We start from the raw sequence: 20,904 nt of genomic DNA, 5'->3' as shown, positions 1-20,904 counted from the left end.
AACACCTAATGAAATTTGCAGTGATTTCTAACGCTTTAGCTCATGGGCCTCTGTTTCACACAACTCGTTCGTTTTTTTGATTTGGACCATTATAGGGTGCCTGTGCCCCAGAGTGCTAGATGGGATTAGGGATGTTCTTTCACAGTGGATCTCCTGATCCGTCCCCACTTACTGTGCTTTAGTTCCTGTTGCACGGCGTTTTCAGGGCACGCGAGTGAATTTCTTTTGGATGAAATTAAGCTGGAAGATGCCCTCTTGGAGAATACCTAATGTGTTCCAGCTGCTAGCGGACATTCAGTAGATGGCAATCGACCAATGCTAGCCTGAAGTCCGCAAAACATGTATTGTGGATACTGGGTCCTTGTTTAACTTCACGGATGTATTTCTTATATGCGTTATTTACTAGCAGAGACTGGGCTGCAGGAGGTCAGGTGTCAGGGTTTCTGGATCTTTTGGTGACAGTGAGTTCCCTTCTCTTTTAGTGGAAGGGTCGGTATATTTGCCTGCACTTTAATTTTGTCTAAGGAACCTTTGTAATGATCCTGTTGCCTGTTGCCGTTTGAAAAATCTCTCGGATCCTCCCTCTATGAATGAGTTTGACCATGGATCAGAGTGCAGTATGCAAGTGGCCACAGGGCCCGTTGATGCACTCGGTGGTAGAGTCTGAGCTGAGCTATATAATCTTGGCTGGTTTGTACTAGACCTTCCTGATATATCTAGCCTTTCACCTGAGATAATACGATATATTGGGTTTATTTTACTGAGTTGAAAATAGGTATGTTGAAGCAGAAAAAAATTCCAGAGAGAAGCAGCCCTTTATTATGTGTTCAGTTAATGATCTGCTGAGAGGTAATCAGTGGTACACAACTGGAAGACAAGTCTTTGGTCATCTGCCCGTTTACATCAGTCCAGAAATTCCTGTGAGCTTTAGTGGGGAAAGCATTGGATGTGCAGTAACCTGTATATACTACTGTAATACTCCTTGAAATGAAAGTTGGTGAAAAAAAAATTGTAGTATTTCATACAGGTGGTTATAATTAATTACATTATATACAGGTGGTTATAATTAATTTCATACAGGTGGTTATAATTAATTACATTATATAACTACAATACAGTTCCCTGTGTCAGATAACTGATATATGAGACAATGATTGTTTGGTTTAATGAACCCACATCCTTATGGTTTTTTTTTTTTTTTTTTCCTCTTTGCTTTACAGAAAGTGGACGTTCCTGTGATGCTGAGACACCTGCGGGAGCAGAGAATGTTTATGATCCAGACCATAGCCCAGTACAAGTTTGTCTATCAAGTGCTCATCCAGTTCCTGCAAAACTCCAGACTTATTTAATCTTTTCAAACATCCCCGACCCAGCTTTGTGGATCTGACTGAACCTTACTGATGAACAAGGGGAACTGCCTTGACAACACTGTGTGCATATATTGCACTTTTTAAAGTTGTCTTGAAAGTAAGGAATGGTTGTTCTTTACTAAAGTTTCCCGTGGATTATTTTATACAAGATATAATTTATTTTTCTTGGAATAACTTGTGAATTACTTTAATAACTTGTAAAACTTATAGTGACCTTCAAATTGAACCACATTTGGCATGACTGGTCTGCATTGTAACATGTCCGTAAGGAAAGCAATCCTTTGTAAAGGTAGTTTACTGGCTTTTATTTTGCTCCACAGCTTCTGAAATGAACAGTTACTTGGCAGTGGGCTTTTTCTCACGTAGGAACATTTTGGACCCAGATATGTGGCTTCCATGGTAAAAATAAGACCTGCTAGATGTCAGCTATGGCTCTGTACGAGTGGGAGCTGAGGGGACACAGTCCTGGGGCAGGGAGACCTGAGCCTCTGTGCATGCAGCAGAGCATGTTACAGAGGGCTCAAACACAGGCCATTGTGAGGGCAGAGAGTTTTGGGTGCTAAACTGTTCAAATTCCACAAGAGTTACAGTTTCATTGGTCCTTGAAAAAAAGCAATATTGGATCCTTTAAAGGTCTTTGCTACTGTCTGCAATCCTTGAAGCGATTCATACAAGTTGAAGCAGAGCAGGGTGACCCAGAGCAGGGTCTTCCTGGTAACTGTGGTGGGCTGTGGGTTGAACAGCAGAGGAATTTCAACTAAATGTGGCTGAAAAAAACTAAAATCAAGCACCTTCTCATGAATTACACTGCAAGTTTATTGCCTTGAGGCTCACCTCCTGTAGAAAAGGAATCATTTAAGTTGGGCATCTCCAGTTGCCTTAGTTTCCTGTGTGAAATACTGTCTTCAGCACCGTAATCATTTTACTTTCTAGTTATTTGAACTTTGTCAAAATGATCAATGTAGTCTTTCCTTCATATCTGAGTTCTCCAAATAGTGACCCTTGAAAGCTTTAGCTCAGAGTCTGCCTTGATTCTTCCCCCATCGCTGTCTTGTGGTTTATGAACATACAGAGCAGTCTTCCTTTTGGTATTGGCAAACCTCACTTTGTTAGGGGTTTTTTTGTATTAAATTTGCACAGATCATCTCTCTTTTTTATCTGGTCACTTTGGATTCTCCTTCCTATTTATTATTACTATTTTATCCTGGTAGTGTTCAGGGATTCCAGTTAGGATTAGGAGGATATTGTATAAATACATAAAGGAGAGGCAGTCCTTGCCTGAAGTTTACAATCAGAACAGAAAAGGGAAACAAACCTCCTCCACTGCATAACTAGGGCACAGATTCTTAACTGGCTTGTCCTAGGCCAGCAATTAAATCTATGACAGAGCTAAGAAAAAAGTCCCCGTGTCCTATAAGTATCTCAGCAGTTAGACCTGACTTCCTCTCTCTTCCTCATCCTCTGTCCCTTGGCACTGGCTAGCTGTTTTGCACTACTTAGTGCATATTGCTTTCTGCAAGCTGTTTATTTCACTGGAGTAAATCATGTTATGAATTGCGTTGAGTGTGTGCATGGTAGCATTTACTTACAGTTAGTTAGAAGTGATAGTAACTGCACTTTTAAAAAAATCTAAAAAGGACAAAAAAGCTTTAGCAAGTTGTGGTGGGACTCCCACACTGTTATTTCTGGTGTAAGGGACGGAAAGTTCCTGCGCCGAGGTTGCTCCCCTCCTCACACTGACTCCTCTCTCCCATCTCTGCACGCTTCGACTCGGCAGTCCTGTTGGATCGCTAGAGAATGGATGAGGCTGGAGAGGAGCCTTGGAGGTCTCTGGTCCCAGCCCTGCTCACCCCACGGCTAACTTTAATGTTGGAGAGGCTTGCCCAGGGTCACATCCACTTTCAGAAATGTCCAAGGGCGGAGATTTCGCAGCCTCTCACGGCACGTGATGCATGGCAAGTTACTCTGTCACGGTGAAATTATCTTTCTTGGTATCCCTTTCCCAGATAAACTTCATCTTTTAGTTCTATCGTTGCTTTTCTGTTGCATCCCCACCTCCAAACCCCTGGTCAATGTACAAAGGCCTAAGCCTACAAGCACTCAGCCTCAGCACTAAAGGGACCTACACATCTACCTTCCCCTGAAATCGGTGGGAACTTAATCTAAGGCTCTGTACTAGAATGTTTCTTAAATGTATTTAAAACTGTGCTGTGTTGATTTGGTACTCTGCAATACAGGCCTAACGAGGTGACAAGGATTCTGGTGGAGACTTCTAGCTACCAACAAATGGTGAGGAGTTATTTAGCTGTAATATCTTGACCGTGTTCCTTTTAGGGATCAGTTGAGTTTTCAGTCAACTTCAGTTTTCCTCTAACTTCTGCCAATGCCAACATATCTCTTGTTAAATTAGCAGCAACCATTTAAAGTCTTTTCAGCAGCATCTGCATGATAATTGCACAGAGATGCTTTATATCTGGGAAACAAGCCAAGGAATAAACCTTGAAGCAAAGTGTATTAAATTAGTTATCTCGTTATAGCTTTTTGAATAATTTCCTAATGATGAATTAAGTTTGAACTCAGAGCTGTCAAGTCCCATTGCTCCACTTGGATGTGAGAAGTAGAAAATCAGGAGGGAAAAGAACCTGTTCCTATGTCTTACTATTCAGCTCTTCTTGGCTGAAATGTATACTTCTCTTTCTACAGTGAGCACAGGGAAGTTATTGCGTAAGAGAATGTAAAGAGCTGTTTGAAAGCAAGAAAATTAAGCCTATGTTTTTTATGCAAAGATGCATCATAGGTGTCTTAGAAAAATATTAATTACAAAATGGCACCAAAAATCCTTTCCAAATTAAGTCAGTGCCTATTAATGAGCCAAATAAGTGGCCACATAGTAAACAGTCATTTCCAATTAACTCCTAACGTGGCTGGTATGGTAGATAGAGGCTGATGTGACTCACTTTTTCCCTTTCATTGTCAAAGAATGGTAATTTTAAACTTTTCCTTTCATCTGACTTCAATGTATTTTTTCCTGCTGGATTTTATCTTGACTAGATCTGCTAATATCATAAGTGAATTGGGCTGATGCATGTCTTCAGAGGTTCCTTTCCACCCCAGCTTGCAACCAAACCTCAGCATGCCGATGTTTTATGATTGAAATGTGATACAGTTTTGTAGGGGAAAAACTGAACCTTCTGACTTTGAACCTGTTGTCGTTTTATCAGGCCTAAATTGCTTGGGCAGTATTTCCTAACCATTAGGGAGTGACAGGAAAATGCATTTTGCATCCAATTTCATTAGTCATAGCAGGAATGAACGCAGGAGACTTAAAGCAGCAGTACTGTTTAGTTTGTGTCCCGCAGGCTTTAACAATAGCGTCTTTAAGCAGAAAAGGAGGACAGTTTGGGGTTGCTGTCTGTTGTGTTGCATGTTTTTTTTAACATCAAAGCATGACAGTGGCTAGGTTCTAAGAGACCAGTTTCATCCATTTGGAAGAAAGTCTGGATTGAAAATCTCACAAAGATGTGTCGTCAAGGAACGGAGCTGCACCTTAAAAACGTTTGACCCAAGCAGTCTTCTGCCACGGCACCCACGTTGCAGTCTGGCACGTTTAGCCTACGCTCCCTGATTCTTTCTAAGAGAGAACTTGGAGTGGATAAGCAAGTCTAACTTGGAATCTGTTGTGTATGTTTTCCTTTTTGTGCACTCTTCATCTGTACTTAAGTTTGCAATTTAACATCCTGTTGGGTTTTTTTTCTTTAAACTCTTAACAATGGTAGTATTGAGGTTGCCGACATCAAATTTTTGGTTAAAGTTACGGTCTGAGCATGTCATGCCTAACATTGTCTGATCAGGGATGGGGGAGATGACAGCTGAGTTCTGATGCCGCTCAGTGCTGTGGACATCCTGTTTCCTTCCATCCTCGGTGGGCTGCACTGGAGGATGGTGGACATTAGCTGCTCAGGTCCTACTTGTTCCAGCTCCTCCACAGGCCTGCTTTGGCACCTCTTGTCCTTGATTACCTGAGGAAAGATGAAGCTCGATCCCACAAACCTTCTCCTATATAGGTATATAGGGACCCTAAATGCTCAGCCTTATTGGAAATACCTTTTCCCTAAACTAGTTTCAGCTGGCAGGAGACACATCTGTGAGAACTTACTCAACCTATTGCTAATGCAGCCCTTTATAAAAGTATATTGAAGGACATTTCTGTTCCACTTATTTAAATCAGTTGCCTCAGCTACAAATATTATTAAATATTTGCATGATTTCAAGAGCTGCTTTTTTATTTAATTACCTTCTTGTAAATAGACAGAAATGCAAATGGCAAAACATAGGTTGGAAAAGAATGAGTAAGTCTGAGTGCTTCAGTAGAGATGGTCATTTTAAGCTAATACATTATTTTTTGATCCAATACCTGCTATGTCTGCGTAGCCCACAAGCAACTCTAAAATGAACACTGATGGTCAGTCTCGTACTTGGATATAGCGCATGCCTCTGTGGGGAAAATTGAGCAGCTACTGACTGTGCTGCATTCTCAACAGCTGAGTTCCCACTGGTCTCCTGGGAGGAGATGACGACTGAATTAGCTGTTGTCAGTCTCGCTAACAGTTTGTGAACTGTGCGCTCAGAAAGTGGAAGCATCAGTATGGCTGAGACCTGCTGGAGCAGCTCTCCCGCATCACTGAGAGAGGTCAGACTTAAATTTTGCTGCTTGTCTTTATGCAAAAGAATGCTTTACATCTGGAGAGCTAGGGTGGCACCCCCTGCACGAAAACATCATTTGTCCACCCCTCTGTAAAAATGGATGTAAATCTGCTGATGTATAGTCCCAGCCATGCGGAGTTTGGAGATGGGTTTTGATGCCAGCAAGAGAAAAGTTGCAAGTCCAAAACCCCAAAGGCAATTGTCCCCATCTCATTCTTAGCCTTTAGAGAGGTTTTCTTGTAGAATCTGGTGCTATGGGAACTACAGATGCCATCTGAGTCTTTAGAGAGGAGGACACGATACACGCAGCTGCAGGTAGCCTTGGCTGGCAGGGATTGCGAGTCGAGGAAGGGAGCAGCTGGCTGCTTGGGCTGTTGGGCAAACACAAGATGGAAGTCTTAGCCATAAACTATTGTTAGATTGTGAAACAAAACATTTAGTGCACAGGTCAGAAATAGCAGTGTTTACATAAACATTTCAAAGTAAAGAAATGTCTGTTTTTAGAGTATCTTACACTACACTTCCCTTGGTTCCTCTCAGCCATTTTTTGGTTGGTGTTTTTTCAGTGTGTTAAAGTTTTGATGCCTGTGCTTTGTGTGCACCCTCACTGAGAGTTTCCCACGTGCTACAACAGCAGGACTTTGCCTTTGGAGGGTGAACTGGAAGTCAGCGGTAAAATAGCAGCTTTCACTGAAGAATCCCAGCACTATTTAACAGCCAGGAAAAGCCTAATACTTCATCTGATCCCTGAAATGAGTATAGTGCGTAATAGTTTTACTCTTTCAAATCACCTGGGTAAGGACTCAGTGTTTTGGACACTCAGCTCCAGATATTTCAGGGGCAGTGTTCCCCGATAAGGCAGGCAGGGATAAAAGAGGAAGGCTTTCTACAAAATACTTCCACGGCAGGCTGGAGGTCACACCCTGTCTTGGACAGTGGCTGGTGGAAGAAATACGAACGTGTCTAGAAGAGGGTGCTCAGCCCCTCTAGCACACCTGGCAACCAGTCCTTTAGGGGCTTCCTGAGGTGAAAGTTATATCCTGCTCCCTGTGTTTAGTAACTACTGATGGATCCATTTTCTGTGAATCGCATCACCTTTTCTTTAAAACCCATTTATTCCTCTGGCCTTCACAAAGTCCTGTGTTGGTGAGTTCCACAACTTCATTATACGTTACGTCTATAAGAACTTTCTTGTGTATGTTAAATAAAAGTATTTTCTTGCTGCTACTTGGTCTTTAAAAGAAAACAGATCTTTAGTGCCAGAGACGCTGTTAATAGGATGTTTATCCTGTTGAGATTGCTCTGTATGGAAAACATGTTTTCCTCATTAGTAAAGTACCTTTCTTTGGCTATTTTACAAAGGAAAGAGGTTTACACATGCAGATGACTGTAATATTCCCATGTATAATTGTGTGGGATGTGTTGTTAAATGAAATAACATGTTTAAGTAAGTTTTATGTCACTGGATTTTACTGTCCTGTTTTACTTCAGTATTTTGATGCTTCCTCTTTTATTTGTTCTGTAATTCTGTACATGACAGTTTAGCACCAAACAGTGATCTGAATCTCACAACCTCATTGTATGTACACGTTTTGTAGAGAAACGAGACATCAGTTACATGCCCTTCCTGCCCCCCACTCCCTCCTGTTAGGGCTGAATGGCAGAACTGTTCTATGCTATTGAAAGCCTTTAAAAAAAAAAAATCTATGCATGCTATTTTATATTCTAATGTATTATTCATATCAGTACATAAGCTTATGCTTGTCAGTTTTATCTTCTGTATAGAACTGATTACTTTTGACAGTATTTTTGCACTGTTTCTTTTCTTTCCCTTTTTATAAAGTTCTATTCAGCATTAATTGACTGCCGTAATTTTTTACCCCTTTCACTGCCTTTGTGTAAATAGTTTCTTATATGCTTTTGCAAATATGAGAATGTCTTCAGTCACTAAGGTTTTTTGGTAAGGCTGTCCTTCATATTCACAGTATACAATAAACCATTTTTTTTCAAGGAAAACTATGCTTGTGTTCTTTCCTGTACCAGCTTAAGGTTTTGTCTCTGCACCTATTGTGCTTGTGGTGGTTTCCCATGTTAAACTGCTAGGCCCAGCCAGGGCCACCGTGAGTTTTGAAGAACCTTCTGTAAATGGTAATCCAAGTTTCCGAGGGGCAAGGCTCCTAGGGGTGCACATGCTAGACTAATCCCATTCTTTAATGTTGAAGTACAGTCTGGGCTCTGGACAGACTTTCTGAAATGAAGGTGCTCTTTCCCCAGACAAGGGTTTGCTTGACAAGATAAAGTTAGGATAAAAGTAGTCAGCTGGTGCCCTCTTCCTGGGCTTGGCTGTAGTTCAGTGGCCTTGGCTTCCTGGAATTGTAAGAGCTGGTGCAGTTTTATGTACTCCAGCAACAGTTGCTGGCTAGAGAGCAATGAAAGCTTGCAGCAAAATGAGCTGACAAACCCTTGTTTTCTAGCAGTTTTAGTTTCAGAGCAGCGCTTACAAGAAAGAAAATATGATGTTCTTAATGGTGATGCGTTCTCTCTCTCATCATACTTTATAAGCTGTGCAAGCAGTAAGGAATGGTCATGTAGTTTTACTGTGCAACATATTTCAACTTTGGTGCTGGAAGTACACAGCCACACTCTCGCTCCCCATCCTTAAAAGCAATCTCCTGCCATTGATCTAACTGGAGAAAAAAAACAACAAAACTCCAGTCTTACATCTGGGCAGAGAAAGCTAAGCCCTGGATTTTTTCCTCAGAAAAATGTTCTTGCTCCTCCATTAAAAGTAATTGCTAAGGTATTAATAGAATAGTTTTAATCCACTGGAGGCAAAGGTATGGCTATAAGGAAATACAAGCTCTCCTCTGCAATAAATTCACTTTAACTTGTAAAGGGGATTAAACAGCCAGAAGTTGCACAGTTCACGTCTTGTGCAAGCCTTTGGGCGCTGAGGTAGGTGCCAGCACTCTCTGTACAGCACCTGCTGAGCTCTAGGTCCTTACAATGATGAATCCCCACCTGCCAGCAGCAGTGATGGGCCTGCAGCTTACCTAGCCGAGGGAAAGGTGGCGGCTTCCCTGCACAACGCACAGAATTTGGCACCCCCTTTCCCCTTTCTCTAAGCAAAGCCACGGCAAACAAAAATGATTTGTGAAAAGAGGAACTGGATACTAAACCAACCAAAAAAAGTACAGCTTTTGCTAATTAATTTGTTAGATTAAATGAAATGACTTAGGCAAAAGTAGATGTCACAAAACTATTGCACTCATGTAAAGCGTACAAGTGGAATCAAGAGGGTCAAGACCACTTTATTTACTTTACACAAATAAGATACACATTAAAATCCATACAGAAAAAAATGGCCATTTTTGCACATGAGCTGTCAAAAGGCATAACCTTTACAAAAGCATGGATGCTTCCTTAAAAAAAAAAAAGAAAAAAAAAGGCAATTGTAGATGTGTGGAAGCTAGGAACATTTTGCAAGGCCTAAGTGTGTTTGTCATTCCAATTATAGGACAGAACTGTGTTCATACTCTACCGCTTTTCAAAGCGCTCCTGAAGGTTTCCATAACAAGGCTTTTTAAATAAAGGTTTGAAGGATTGCGTAGATTCAAAGGCTCAGTGGTCCTCTAATTCCTTTTTGATCTCTGAAATGTATGGATGATCCTTCCCATGTGCTACTTCCATGATAGCGATTGCCTATGAAAAGAAAAAAAATATTCACACAATTGATTCCTATATAACACCAGGCTATAAATACTCTCTTTAGAGGTTTGAAACAGTCTGACACCTCTAGCTACTTTTTGTCCCCTTGTAGTCATAAACCCAGTAGGAAATAAAATGAAATTCAAAACTAAGTAATAAAGGTTTTACATTCAGAGAATACATCTTTCATCTTAAAGGATCCCAAAGCACCTTTCAAAATTATATTCCTGACAAAACTACTTTGAATGCAACCAGCTCCAGGACAGAAAGCTGCAAGTGGGGTGGGTAATATTCTGGCAGCGGACTTAACCAGTACCAGCCGGAGCTCTGTTCCTACCAATTTGTCCTTCAGCTGTCAGACTGACGAGCAGGCCTACTGCAAAAGTTACATTAAGGCATTTCAGACTTGATTCCGTAAACCCTCCACTGGTTCCAAGGGCTACCAATGCTTTATGAAGGAAGCAATTGCTTAGGCGACCACCAAGGCAAAAGCCAGATCTTGTCAGATTGGGACAGACGCTGCCCTGCCTGACTCCCTGCCGTTTCACCTACGGCCTGCTCTGGTCCTGAGAGTGAACGTTTCAGGCGGCCAAACCCACTGACCTGCACTTTCCTGCCACTATCCCCATTGCACTGCGGAGTGGGTGTAGAGGCAAGATTTCCACTGGAGAAAGGGACAGCAGTGGCCCCAAACAGATGTAATAAAAGGCGGCAGTGGATAGGACTGAAAGGAGCAAGTTCGGAGTAAGTCTGAGAACATTTAAAGACCACAGTGCTAAGATAAAGCAAGGAATTGCAGCATCCTAGCCCTCAGAGCATTTAGTCATTTTCTCCTCGGGAAACTTCTAAGGCATTATGCTCTTATATTTAAGTCAGCACAAGAAGAGCCTTTGGTTCCACCTCAGCAGCAGTGAGAAATGACTCCATTCCCCCTCCTGCCCAAAAGAAGAAAGGAGGGCCTTCTGGACAAGCTGCTTGCACACTGACAGAGAACAATGGGTTTGTTTTTCCACTAAATCCCAAACATCAGGGGCTGGGATAACTTTGGGCAGTTCCTGCAGGCAGCTTTTGGAAGTGAGTCATTAGCAAATGGTTGTGTTAGGAAGCTAACTACGCCAACAAATCCACCTACAGTTCCCAACCCCCCATCCCATGTTCCTGCTGGCACAAATCCCTGTTTTAGTTAGCACAAATCCCGCTAATTTTAAACGAGGTAATAGTTAAATTTTAGAGCATATATTCTTGCAGTATCTTTCACCATGGCTGGATGGCTCTGTTATTGCTGGCTAAAAACCTGCCAGCATCTAAAAAGGAAGAAAGAAAAAAAATTGTGACATTCCACACCAAGGCATTATATGCTACAGTAGTCACTGATGCTTAAGAAACTAAAATAAACTTCTGTCCAACAACAATAGGGGAAGAAAGTCAAGAAACACGGTTCAGACTAATAAAAAAAAAATAGAAGAATAAAAACCTAAAGAATAAGGAACAGGCTAATAAAAAGGGGTGAAGAAAAATGTAAAACCAAATGCTGTATTTGCCAATTTCAGCATTACCATATGCATTGAATTCCCTTCAGCTATTTAAAAATCAATTGGTTCCAGAACAAATAACCACCAAAAGCATGCCTAGTTTAACTTGGATGTAGAAATCACAGACTTCAATGAAACACTATGTGCCTTTTATAAGAGCCAAGCATTTTTTCTGGCCTTACCTAGCAAGTGAGGAGAAGCTAGAGTTCTGCTTTACTTACACTAGTACAGCTCTAGCTCAGTGAAGAAGGTATAGCAAATGTTTAAGCATAACGCTCACTCCGGCTGCTGCAGTAGAAGTGCACCGTGAAAAGGTAAGACCCCTCGTATGCGAGAACAGACCTATACTGCATCTTTGGAAAAAATCAAAACTGAGCCAAAAATCCAGGAACCAAATATATTAACACATGGTGCATTTCCTACCAAGCCAGGCTCACTGACAGAGAAGCACGTAGTGTTTCAATGATCCCATGCCTGCACTGGTATTATTAATGAAGAAACCGGGAAATAAATACCCTCTTCAGGGCTTTAGCTCCAGCTGTTCTGTTCTCCAGCGCCATATACAGTCTCCCTAATTTCAGCCACATGGAGGCAACGTTCAGCGAGTAAGAGGGATAATGTTTACTGCAAGAGAGAAAGAAATTCAGCTTTATCAAACCTGGCAGTTTCATAGCATTTTCCCAGCCCCCGTCCCCCTCTCAGGGGGCAAGGAGCTGCCTCTCGTTGCCCCTGCCCATTCACCGCTCATCCCCTCTGCCATGACTGCCAAGAGTCAGTGCCAATTGTTTCTGGGATGGGGACGCCTGACAATTGGGAATTGAACTGAAACTACCATATGCCTCTGAACAGCTGTCAGATGGCCGTGACTTTCTGCCACTAGTTTTCATCTAGCCAGCTACAGAAAGAGACTGCATTGTTACGAGTTTTTGGAGCCACCCTACACCCGCAGAAGTAACTCTGCCTACTCCACAATCGTTGGTCTTTAATGGAAAGCGAGGGGCCCTCAGCAGCGCGTACAGTGCACATGCCATTCCGTACTCGCACACACTGAGCTAGCAGAGTCCAGTTCAGCAGAGCTGACCTGGAATGCCAGGCTCGGAGCCAGAGGAGCTGGGCAAGTCCCAGGGAAGATAAATAGTACTGAGCCCCCAGGGGGGAACGTTGGCTCCTTCTTCGTATCGCTGCTCTCTGCCAAGTGATCTGTGACTTTACGTTGGCATCTGCTCCAAAGGGAGAGCTTTACTTGCACTCCCCCCAGCTGGCAAGAAAGTCACATCTCAAGATGGGAATCTGCTTGGGGGATTCATGGCAGGATCAGATACAGCCTGTAACTGGCTGGCTCGAATGAACCAGATCACCACTGTAAAAACACAGAAAAATTTATCGAAGAGAGTATTAATTTTTTCCTGCAGAGGCTGCACGCTGCCTTGCCCCACGCGGGGCTTCAGCCTGCACATTCTCCCACGCCTCCAGCTGTAGGGCAGTGGAGATCGGGGACATCAGGGCACCCACAGCCTCCGAGCGCAGGAGCTGAGCTCGGCTCCAGCTCCCTCTGCTGCTCAGCCCCAGCCCTGGGACAGGGCTCTGCTCTCCTGCAACCATGACCGCTGTGCCACTGCAGAGAGAAAGGATCGGGAGAGGGCGGGAGGCTGACAGCAACAGCGGGCTTTGCCTCCATTACCTTATACAAAATACTGACTGCAGATGCACTTCGAAGCTCTGCTTTAGTAAAGTATTAGGATATAAAACCCCCCCGTATTTATCTAGCTAAACAGAACTAGCACAGTATCCAAGGTGGTACAAACTTATTTTGAGAACTTGAAGGATTTCAGAATCACCTTCTGCCATGTATTGCAGGCCACATTTTGACAGTAACAAAATCTGTCCCAGCATTTCAACATTCCTTTCTGATGTCATGGGTAGCATGTTTACACAGTACATACTGACAGAAGTGATCTCTGCCCAAATTTGTCTTAATTATTCAGATTACTGAATTAGAGCACTAAAAAAAAAAGTCTCATATTTACCTGTATGGTCTGATAATTTTTTGCCCATAACGCAGTGCACCTTCCCAGTCTTGCACGTAGAGACAGACACCCATGGCCTGGTACATCATATGTAACATATAAACATTACTGTCTTCAAACACTGCACCCATCTTGTCCAGGCTAAGTTCACAGATCTCCAGTAATTCACTAGGAGGTATGAAGAAGTCAAGGAACCCAATAAGTAGATGGTCTGTGATTAGACAACTACCTGGTAATGCCAAAGAAGAATCGACCTAAACTTGTTCAGAACGGTTCTGAGACGTCCTCTTTTCTCTCAAATGGCATCAAAGCATCTACGCTAGAACCCCAGAGCTACTCTGAGAGGTATCCTGCTCATGAGGTTATTCCCCCTCCTACTCAGATATTCTACAGAACTAGCTTTCAGATTTAAAAAGCAACAAATAAAGCAGCTTTCCTGAACCACCACCGCACCAGCAATGTGTCAGAAGAAGGGGGAGTGAAATTCCCCGCACAGTGGGTACTGAATCAGGCATGAGACAGCCTGGTGTGCTTCTGGCCCAATGAATCTTGCATTTTTGTCTGCATCGCACCACTGTTACAACAGGTAAGCTCGTGACCTTCAGCAATAGCTGCAGCCTCACATGCAGTCTCTCAAAACAGGGCAATATTACAGTAGACTAACACATTCACACACCTGTGCTCACTCTAGTCTCTGGCTTGTTGTGTGGAGACAGCCATACGCTGCACTCTTAGAAACTGAGCGCCACACAGGAAAGAACAAACACAGGGTCTCACAATCCCACAACACCTGCAAGGTTAAACTGCCCCTTGTCTCCAGGGACAACTCTTCAGACACAAAGAGGACAGAGGTATATTTAACTTCTAATGGTCATAGTATTTCTCCTGCAGGTACTTCTGAAGCAATCCAGCAGGTAAGATTTTTAGGTCACACACCAAGCCAGTGGAGTCAGGGTGAGACAAAGGATATATTTGTAGTGTTTGGCTCGCCTGAATTCCTCAATCACGTTCCTGGCATATTTGATCATGTCCCATACCGTCTCTGCTGATGGAGGATCATTCAGCTTGCGGATTTCTAGTTTCTCTTTATCCTGAAGGAAACACAACGGACATTATAAATGCAGGTTCCAAGCCCCACAAATAAAGGTGCACCTGCTACACAAAATTACTCTAATAAAAAGACACAGATGGGAACTTAAGCTCTTCAAAGAATGTAAAAACAAAGGTAGAATGTGCACCTGCAATTTTTCTCTAAAGCCTTGGCTGGGAATCCTAGAATCCTCTGCGCCTTCCAGTTCATCTGCCATTCTCTATTTCCATGAAGTCCCTCTCTTTTGAAAGATCCCAGAGCTTTTCAATGTTGTGATGAAAGCAGTTTTACATAGGAAATTTCATGGCTTCCGAGAGATTAGGGATTAAAACAAACTTAGATTTAAGGCTAGAAAAGCCCAAATACCTTAGGCCTACCACCAAGTGATAGCTTAGTGGAAAACGAGTTGATATTAAATACAGAAAAGGATCCTTCATCTCTACAGACAAACCCACATTTCCACACATTTTGTTATTTCTGCTGGACAGCTCCACTTACTCTTATCTTTCTGTCTAACTTACTACTTCATGAAGAGTCAGCTGCAATCTGGAGACAATCTTTTGCTGTTTAAGCCTCACATTGTTGCTAGATTCCTTTTTCCTTTATTATTTCATCTGCCAGCTGAGAGGGCTATAGGGGACTCTTTCCAGAGCTGAAGGAGGCTGAGTGACAGGTGATTCCAAGAGTAGCATGTTGTTGGAAATCACAGATGAAATCCTGGCTTCATTAAACTCAGTGGCAAAATTATCAAGGTAACTGTGGGGAAAAACACAACTACGGTATCAACAGAATGGCCTCAAACAAGAATATTGGGTACTCTTTGGAAAAAAGTTACAAAAGACAACAGCATTTAGAGAAAAGAGATGGTTGTCTGGTCAGTTTGGAAAGCAGCTCTTAAAAGGACACCTTTGTGAAAATGGAGGAAAAAATAATCTAGAACTTAAGGATCAGATTATGCCAGCCAGACCAATCTTGACTGGAATGACAGATGAGCCACACAAAGCTCAATTCTCCTAGGACCTCCACTGAAGGATAAGTAAATAATTAGTAGGACAGGCACAGTTGTTTCAGTATCTGCTGGGTTGGGGTGCCTTCTTCCACCCCACCCCCCCCCAACTGCTTCTGTTCAAAATTACAAACACCTTGTTTTAAGGAACACTGGATGTCTGCCTTTGTCCTCTGAAGGGTGCCAGGTGATGTCTAATGAACATAAATCTGTCCTGTGCATCACAAGGGGCTATGACTCAGGACTACCCTGTCCATGAGAAGAACGACATGGTGCCACTGCAGGAAAACTTGTTTTGCAGATTCTGCTGGGTCTCCAAACCATCCAGCAACGTCACACAACATCACCTAGAATTGACTGAGATGTCCCAGCCAGGAACTGCAGCAGGACTCTATCCCAGAACAGGAGCCCAGAAATGCCTCAAGCAAGATTTACCGCTGGGAGTTGGTAGAAAACATGCAGTTACAAAAATCAAGTTCTGAGCTAAATTCTTTTAGCCACGTAGCGCAGACACAGTATAATTATCTACTCTGAACAAAGTTTTAATCTTTGCTTTGTAGCTCAACTTTAAATAGGCACCTACCAGGAAATTTCCTGATGTGTCATGATTACAGTGGAAAGAATGAGTATCAGAAAGTCTCCTAGAGAAAAACAAAGTCATCCCCCCCCCCCCCCAATATCCTCCTTTCCAAAATTTAATTAAACCAGATATAACATTACATCTAAGGACCTGGGTAGGTCTGCCTTGACAGTCAGAAGCATATTTCACACCAATTTTATTACCTTTTCTTTTGTAATACACTCCCTGCAATCACAATTAAAGAAATATGAGTCTCTTAACCGGTCATTTCTGTCTTCTGTGGGATACAACAGGTCAATATAGCTTGTAAAAACCTATATGGTAAAAACACAGCAGTCAGTGAAAAGCAGTGTAACTATACATATTTATCACTACCAGTTCTGGTATATGTAGTATAACGACTACATCTTCATGCAATTTGTGGATCCCTGCAGCCACATCACCTGCCTGTTTCCTCACATTCCAAGCCTCTCAGCAGCATCAGGAGTTGCCATTTGTGAATGCAATCTGACAGAGAAGTGTTTCCTTTCCTATTCATTATGGAATTTCCCTCAAATATTACCCTGGCTTAAACCCAGAACAGTAAGATTCAGGTGTGGATAAGGAAACTATCACAGCATAAATCTCAGGCTCCTGTCAGACTACAAAGAGATGCCTACTTTTCAGAAGTAAAATAATTATTTCAGGTATCTAGCCTAGGATAAATTACAGTGGCCTGGTTTTTTGGAGGCTGGAATCTCAAATTTTTCTTTCTGAAAACCTACAAGAAACTGGGGCAACAGCAGTCACTAGTAGCTTTAGAAACTTAGGACAAGACCTTTAGCTCTCTGAAGAGAGGCCCAGTGCTCTAGTTCTAGGAGAATGAATATCAGATTTACTTCAGCAGCAAAATTTTAAAGCAAAGAAAACCTGCTTTTGAACATTTTAAAGGCCCTTCCCATATACTATTCTTAAGTTTTTCTCTACTTCAATGGTATTCCAGAAAAGAACCCCTGCAACTAGCTTTAATGTTCTGTTTTTAAAACGAGATCTCCCCCAAGAAACACGTCATATGCACAGCGCAGCTGATCGTTTTGCAGACCAAGGAACAGCTTTAGTTCCATTTCCTCATTTATAGCTATTTGAAATGTTTTGCTCAGCCTTTATGCTTAAAGTTTCTTTCTTCTTTAAAGTAAAATGCACATGTAATTTCATACAGTACATGTTCTTCTTACTCTGCGTGATCTCACATTTTCCTTCATACTCCTCTCCTCCCTTCCCTATTTTCAAAGCATGCAAAATGCAGGAGAGCTCCATTTACAGCAAAAACTTCAAAAATGTTGCGATGCAATGGCTACATTGAACCTGAAGATGGAGACACAGGCCGTAAGACGACACAGAGCCCAGGCAAAACCACGAGCTCACATTTATAAAATTCTTAAGTGTCAGAAAAGCGAACGTGCAAAAGCCGTGAGGTCCCGGAGAACTGATGCAGCTTCTAAGACACAACTCAATCAAAAGAAGATGCCAAGCAAGGTAAATACTCTATATCTCTACCTCTCACAGTAAGCCCTCCCCAAAAATGCTGAAACGTCCAGGATTCCACAGTAAAATTCCAAAACCAAGATCAGTCCTTGTCCATTACCAGAATGCATTTGCAGTGACTGCCAACATCATAGACAAATCATCGTTAGTAAATGGCATAAAAAGTTGCTCACCTGAGTCATTCACCCTTGGCTCCAGCAACTAAACTCGCTTTGTTCACAATGGTGAACAGCTATAATCCACAAAAATAATCTCTCTCCCCTTCTTCAAAAATGGTACCACATACTTCAGAAAGTGGTAGGAGTTACCAAATCAAACCCAAACTTACTTTGATCAGCATTAACCCTGCCCAATAAATTAACATTAAATAAACAAAAGAGCCATTGAAACTCTATGCAAACTCTATCCCCAGAGAGAACGTTCCATATCTTCATCCCCTGCAGATATTTGAATATCTTCCTCAACTCTGTTTAACATCTTTTTTCTTTTTTTTTTTCTAAAGCAAAAAGCAGCTCTGCTACTGAAGACTGCCTGCCAAGTTAATTATTTGATTGAGAAAATTTCAAGGTAAACCCAGAGCCTTATTCAATTCCACAGAATTTTATCCATCGCTCTTCAACTTCACTCCACCTAAAAACACACTCTTTTTCCGTGACTTCCCAGCAAACGCTGCTGACGTGACATGACTGAGCCCCGTATTTTGTGGATGCTCTGTCCAAACAGAAGTTAGAGGACTTATCTGTACCCGTTTACCTTGTTTATTCTGGCTTCAATTTCAATACATTACTATTATACTGGGAACTATTATAGCAGTAATAATTTGCTTTGATCCTGGAATTTCAAAGCACCAGCCAAACATCAGTAAACTCAGCCTCATTTTACAGATGGGTAAACTGAGACAGAGGCTGGCAGATACACAGTGACTGCTGCAGGTGTCCTTCCCTTGTTTCAGCACAAAATAGGATACTGCCTCCGAGAATCACTTCAGTCCTCCAGAGCCACCCCAACTCTTCCAAAGCAACATCTTACACTTCTCTGAGAAACAAGAGATCCTTCCCCCCTATTATTAAATTTTCACCTAATCGAAATTAATCCTGAAAAGCAGAATGGATCCTACTTTCAGGATGCATGCGTACAGAGTACATTCAAAACACAGTGCATTTACCTCTTCTCCAGGCTCGATCTCTTTAACAGCTCTGACTTCAGCCAAGGTCCCCTTGTAAGTTACAATCACATTTGGGCAACAGCTATGGTTCATCAGTGCAACACTGTAAAAGTAGAAAAGTAAACCTTTTCCTGCACCACCACCAAAAGCAACAGGCAAAAAGTTAAGCACCACTTCACAAAACAAGTAAGTCTGAAAGATTTGAGTCAGTCTCTCTCTGTAAGCTGTTTTTATTCTGAGGCTTAACATGAAGGTAACCTTGGGAAAATCTGTGGTACCATTATTTATTCTAATGATACGGAGAATGGCTGTGCTAATGAATCATTACAATTTTCACATCTTATTATTGCAGGACTAGGCAAGTTATTTTTTTCCCATTCTTACAGTGCTACGGGACAGCTGACAGGGGTGTTCACATAGCTTAACTATCAACATCCTATTTAGGTACCCATGATGGACAGACTATTTTCCTCAGAGGAGAAAGAAAGAGAAACACATTTAACCTAAAGGAAAAAAGCAGATACAGGAAAAGTAATTTGCTGCATCACAACTTAAGATGGGCATTAAAATTTTAGCTGGCTTCTGTTCAAATGTAAACAGCATCCATGTTTGAGGGGGGAGGGAAGAGATCTCTGTTATATAAGCACACGACTTACACAAAAACTTGGACCACTAGAGAAAAGTACTCTCCCTTACTACCAAGCTTGGAGAAAGTGCAATTTGCTGCTTATTTGAGATAAAATACATAATTTTAATTCTTTCTCTTCCAATCTACCAAAATAATAATTGTCTCTTCAGCCTTTTTAGCTCACAGGCATAACTATGCAGTAGGAAAGATCTGGCTCTTGCATGCTGAGCATTTACAAACAAAGGATGGTGTTGGACATGTTTCCAGAACATCCTGGTTTAATACCCTCCTCTCTCCACCATCACTCTGATCCTGGACATTTCAAGGCCTTAATTTCCCATCTGTAGATCAGGGATATGGACTTCAGGGCAGACCTGCCTGAAGAAGGAGAATCTGTGAAGCAAGTACTATCTACTACTGTCTGTATGCAGCACTTAGCAAAATCAGGTCCTGCTTTAATTGGGCATCTGTAAGTTTCAGATTACTTTGACATAGATAAACTACTAGTAATCTATGCCTTACAAGGAAGTCAACCTAAGCAGACAGTGATAATACTTTCAGTACAGGGTTTGCAAAGAACAGGGGCAGAAAATATCACCCTTTGCTACAACATTAAGTGGGAAGGACAGACTTAAATGGAAGAAATGTTCCTCAGCCTTAAAGAGCTGTGCTCCCCTGTCCACAAACTGCAGTTAACACTTAACATCTGCAGTTTATTTGTAAAGCTAAGAAGCTTGTACATATTTTTTCCACTGTCATAGCAACATAAAGCATCACAGTTTTTAAAACATCTGAGGAGTCTGAAAGAAGGTATGAAAGGGATTTACTGTTCGCAAAGGAACAAAGGTAGAAGGGATGTTGTTCAGAGAACACCAGGTGAAGGATTATACCCAGCCAAAACAGAAAGTTGTGAATAGAGCAAGTCACCTGCAATCCTTTTCATTTTGCTTTGATCATTACATGATGTCCCTGTCCAGAACCTGCTAGCCAAGTAAGTGTTTCATACGGACCTGCATATAGTTCACAATTTAAGCTTCAAAACAAATTACAAGTGCAATCTTACCAAAATTACCAGATTTTTTTAAAAAACTGCTGCAAATCATTGGCCACATTTTATTAGCTAATTAAAGATACTTAAAACAAGACAAATTAAGTGTTTAATTAAATTTCTTTCAGTAGAGATCTACTTCCATACATGTGCAAGAACCTTTGCTTGTTTTTAACTAAGTTAATTTTATTTTTAAAAATATTAAAATCAACCTACTCAGGAAATATGGCTGATCCCAAATGAGAGAGCTCTTCATCTTCAATTGTGAAGCCATTACAGTTAACCTAAGGAAAAAGAGAAAGAGACTAGATCACCTTCTGGTTGGCTAAGTACTCCACACTCACATGTCACATTCTCATATTTCGAAGTCAATTGCAGTAATTTGCTTACAATTTTCTTTCCACCTCACCAGTACTCACAGGGAGCTACATGATATCTCAAAAAGTGAAGTGAGGACAAAGTCCCTATCCAAAGGAATGTGCAGGACACTAAAGAACTCACAGTCCAACACTGGCACCTGCT

At 41.8% G+C, this 20,904-nt stretch overlaps 2 protein-coding genes across 6 annotated transcripts in view; one reads left to right on the top strand and one right to left on the bottom strand.

Moving 5' to 3' along the window:
- Nucleotides 1–8,080, top strand: part of PTPN14 (protein tyrosine phosphatase non-receptor type 14) — a 122,385-nt gene extending 114,305 nt beyond the window's left edge. The window contains exon 19 of the mRNA XM_075496418.1: nucleotides 1,221–8,080. Within this exon, the coding sequence (XP_075352533.1) occupies nucleotides 1,221–1,349 (129 nt within the window). The 3' untranslated portion in view covers nucleotides 1,350–8,080. The remainder of the gene's footprint in view (nucleotides 1–1,220) is intronic.
- A 1,267-nt stretch (nucleotides 8,081–9,347) lies between these two features.
- The window catches only part of SMYD2 (SET and MYND domain containing 2), a 30,228-nt gene continuing 18,671 nt past the window's right edge, over nucleotides 9,348–20,904 (bottom strand). For all 5 annotated transcript variants that reach the window (XM_075496419.1, XM_075496423.1, XM_075496420.1 and 2 more), the window contains 7 exons: nucleotides 20,599–20,666; nucleotides 18,707–18,809; nucleotides 16,221–16,331; nucleotides 14,312–14,432; nucleotides 13,342–13,516; nucleotides 11,830–11,938; nucleotides 9,348–9,776 (listed from right to left, as the gene is read on the bottom strand). In XM_075496419.1, coding sequence (XP_075352534.1) covers nucleotides 9,696–9,776; nucleotides 11,830–11,938; nucleotides 13,342–13,516; nucleotides 14,312–14,432; nucleotides 16,221–16,331; nucleotides 18,707–18,809; nucleotides 20,599–20,666 — 768 coding nt within the window. In that variant the 3' untranslated portion in view covers nucleotides 9,348–9,695. The remainder of the gene's footprint in view (nucleotides 9,777–11,829; nucleotides 11,939–13,341; nucleotides 13,517–14,311; nucleotides 14,433–16,220; nucleotides 16,332–18,706; nucleotides 18,810–20,598; nucleotides 20,667–20,904) is intronic.

The sequence above is a fragment of the Mycteria americana genome, chromosome 3 (genome assembly GCF_035582795.1).
Source record: "Mycteria americana isolate JAX WOST 10 ecotype Jacksonville Zoo and Gardens chromosome 3, USCA_MyAme_1.0, whole genome shotgun sequence".
Classification (NCBI taxonomy): domain Eukaryota; kingdom Metazoa; phylum Chordata; class Aves; order Ciconiiformes; family Ciconiidae; genus Mycteria; species Mycteria americana.
The sequence above is the reverse complement of the archived record's forward strand: the minus strand, read 5'-3'. Positions and strand labels throughout refer to the sequence as shown.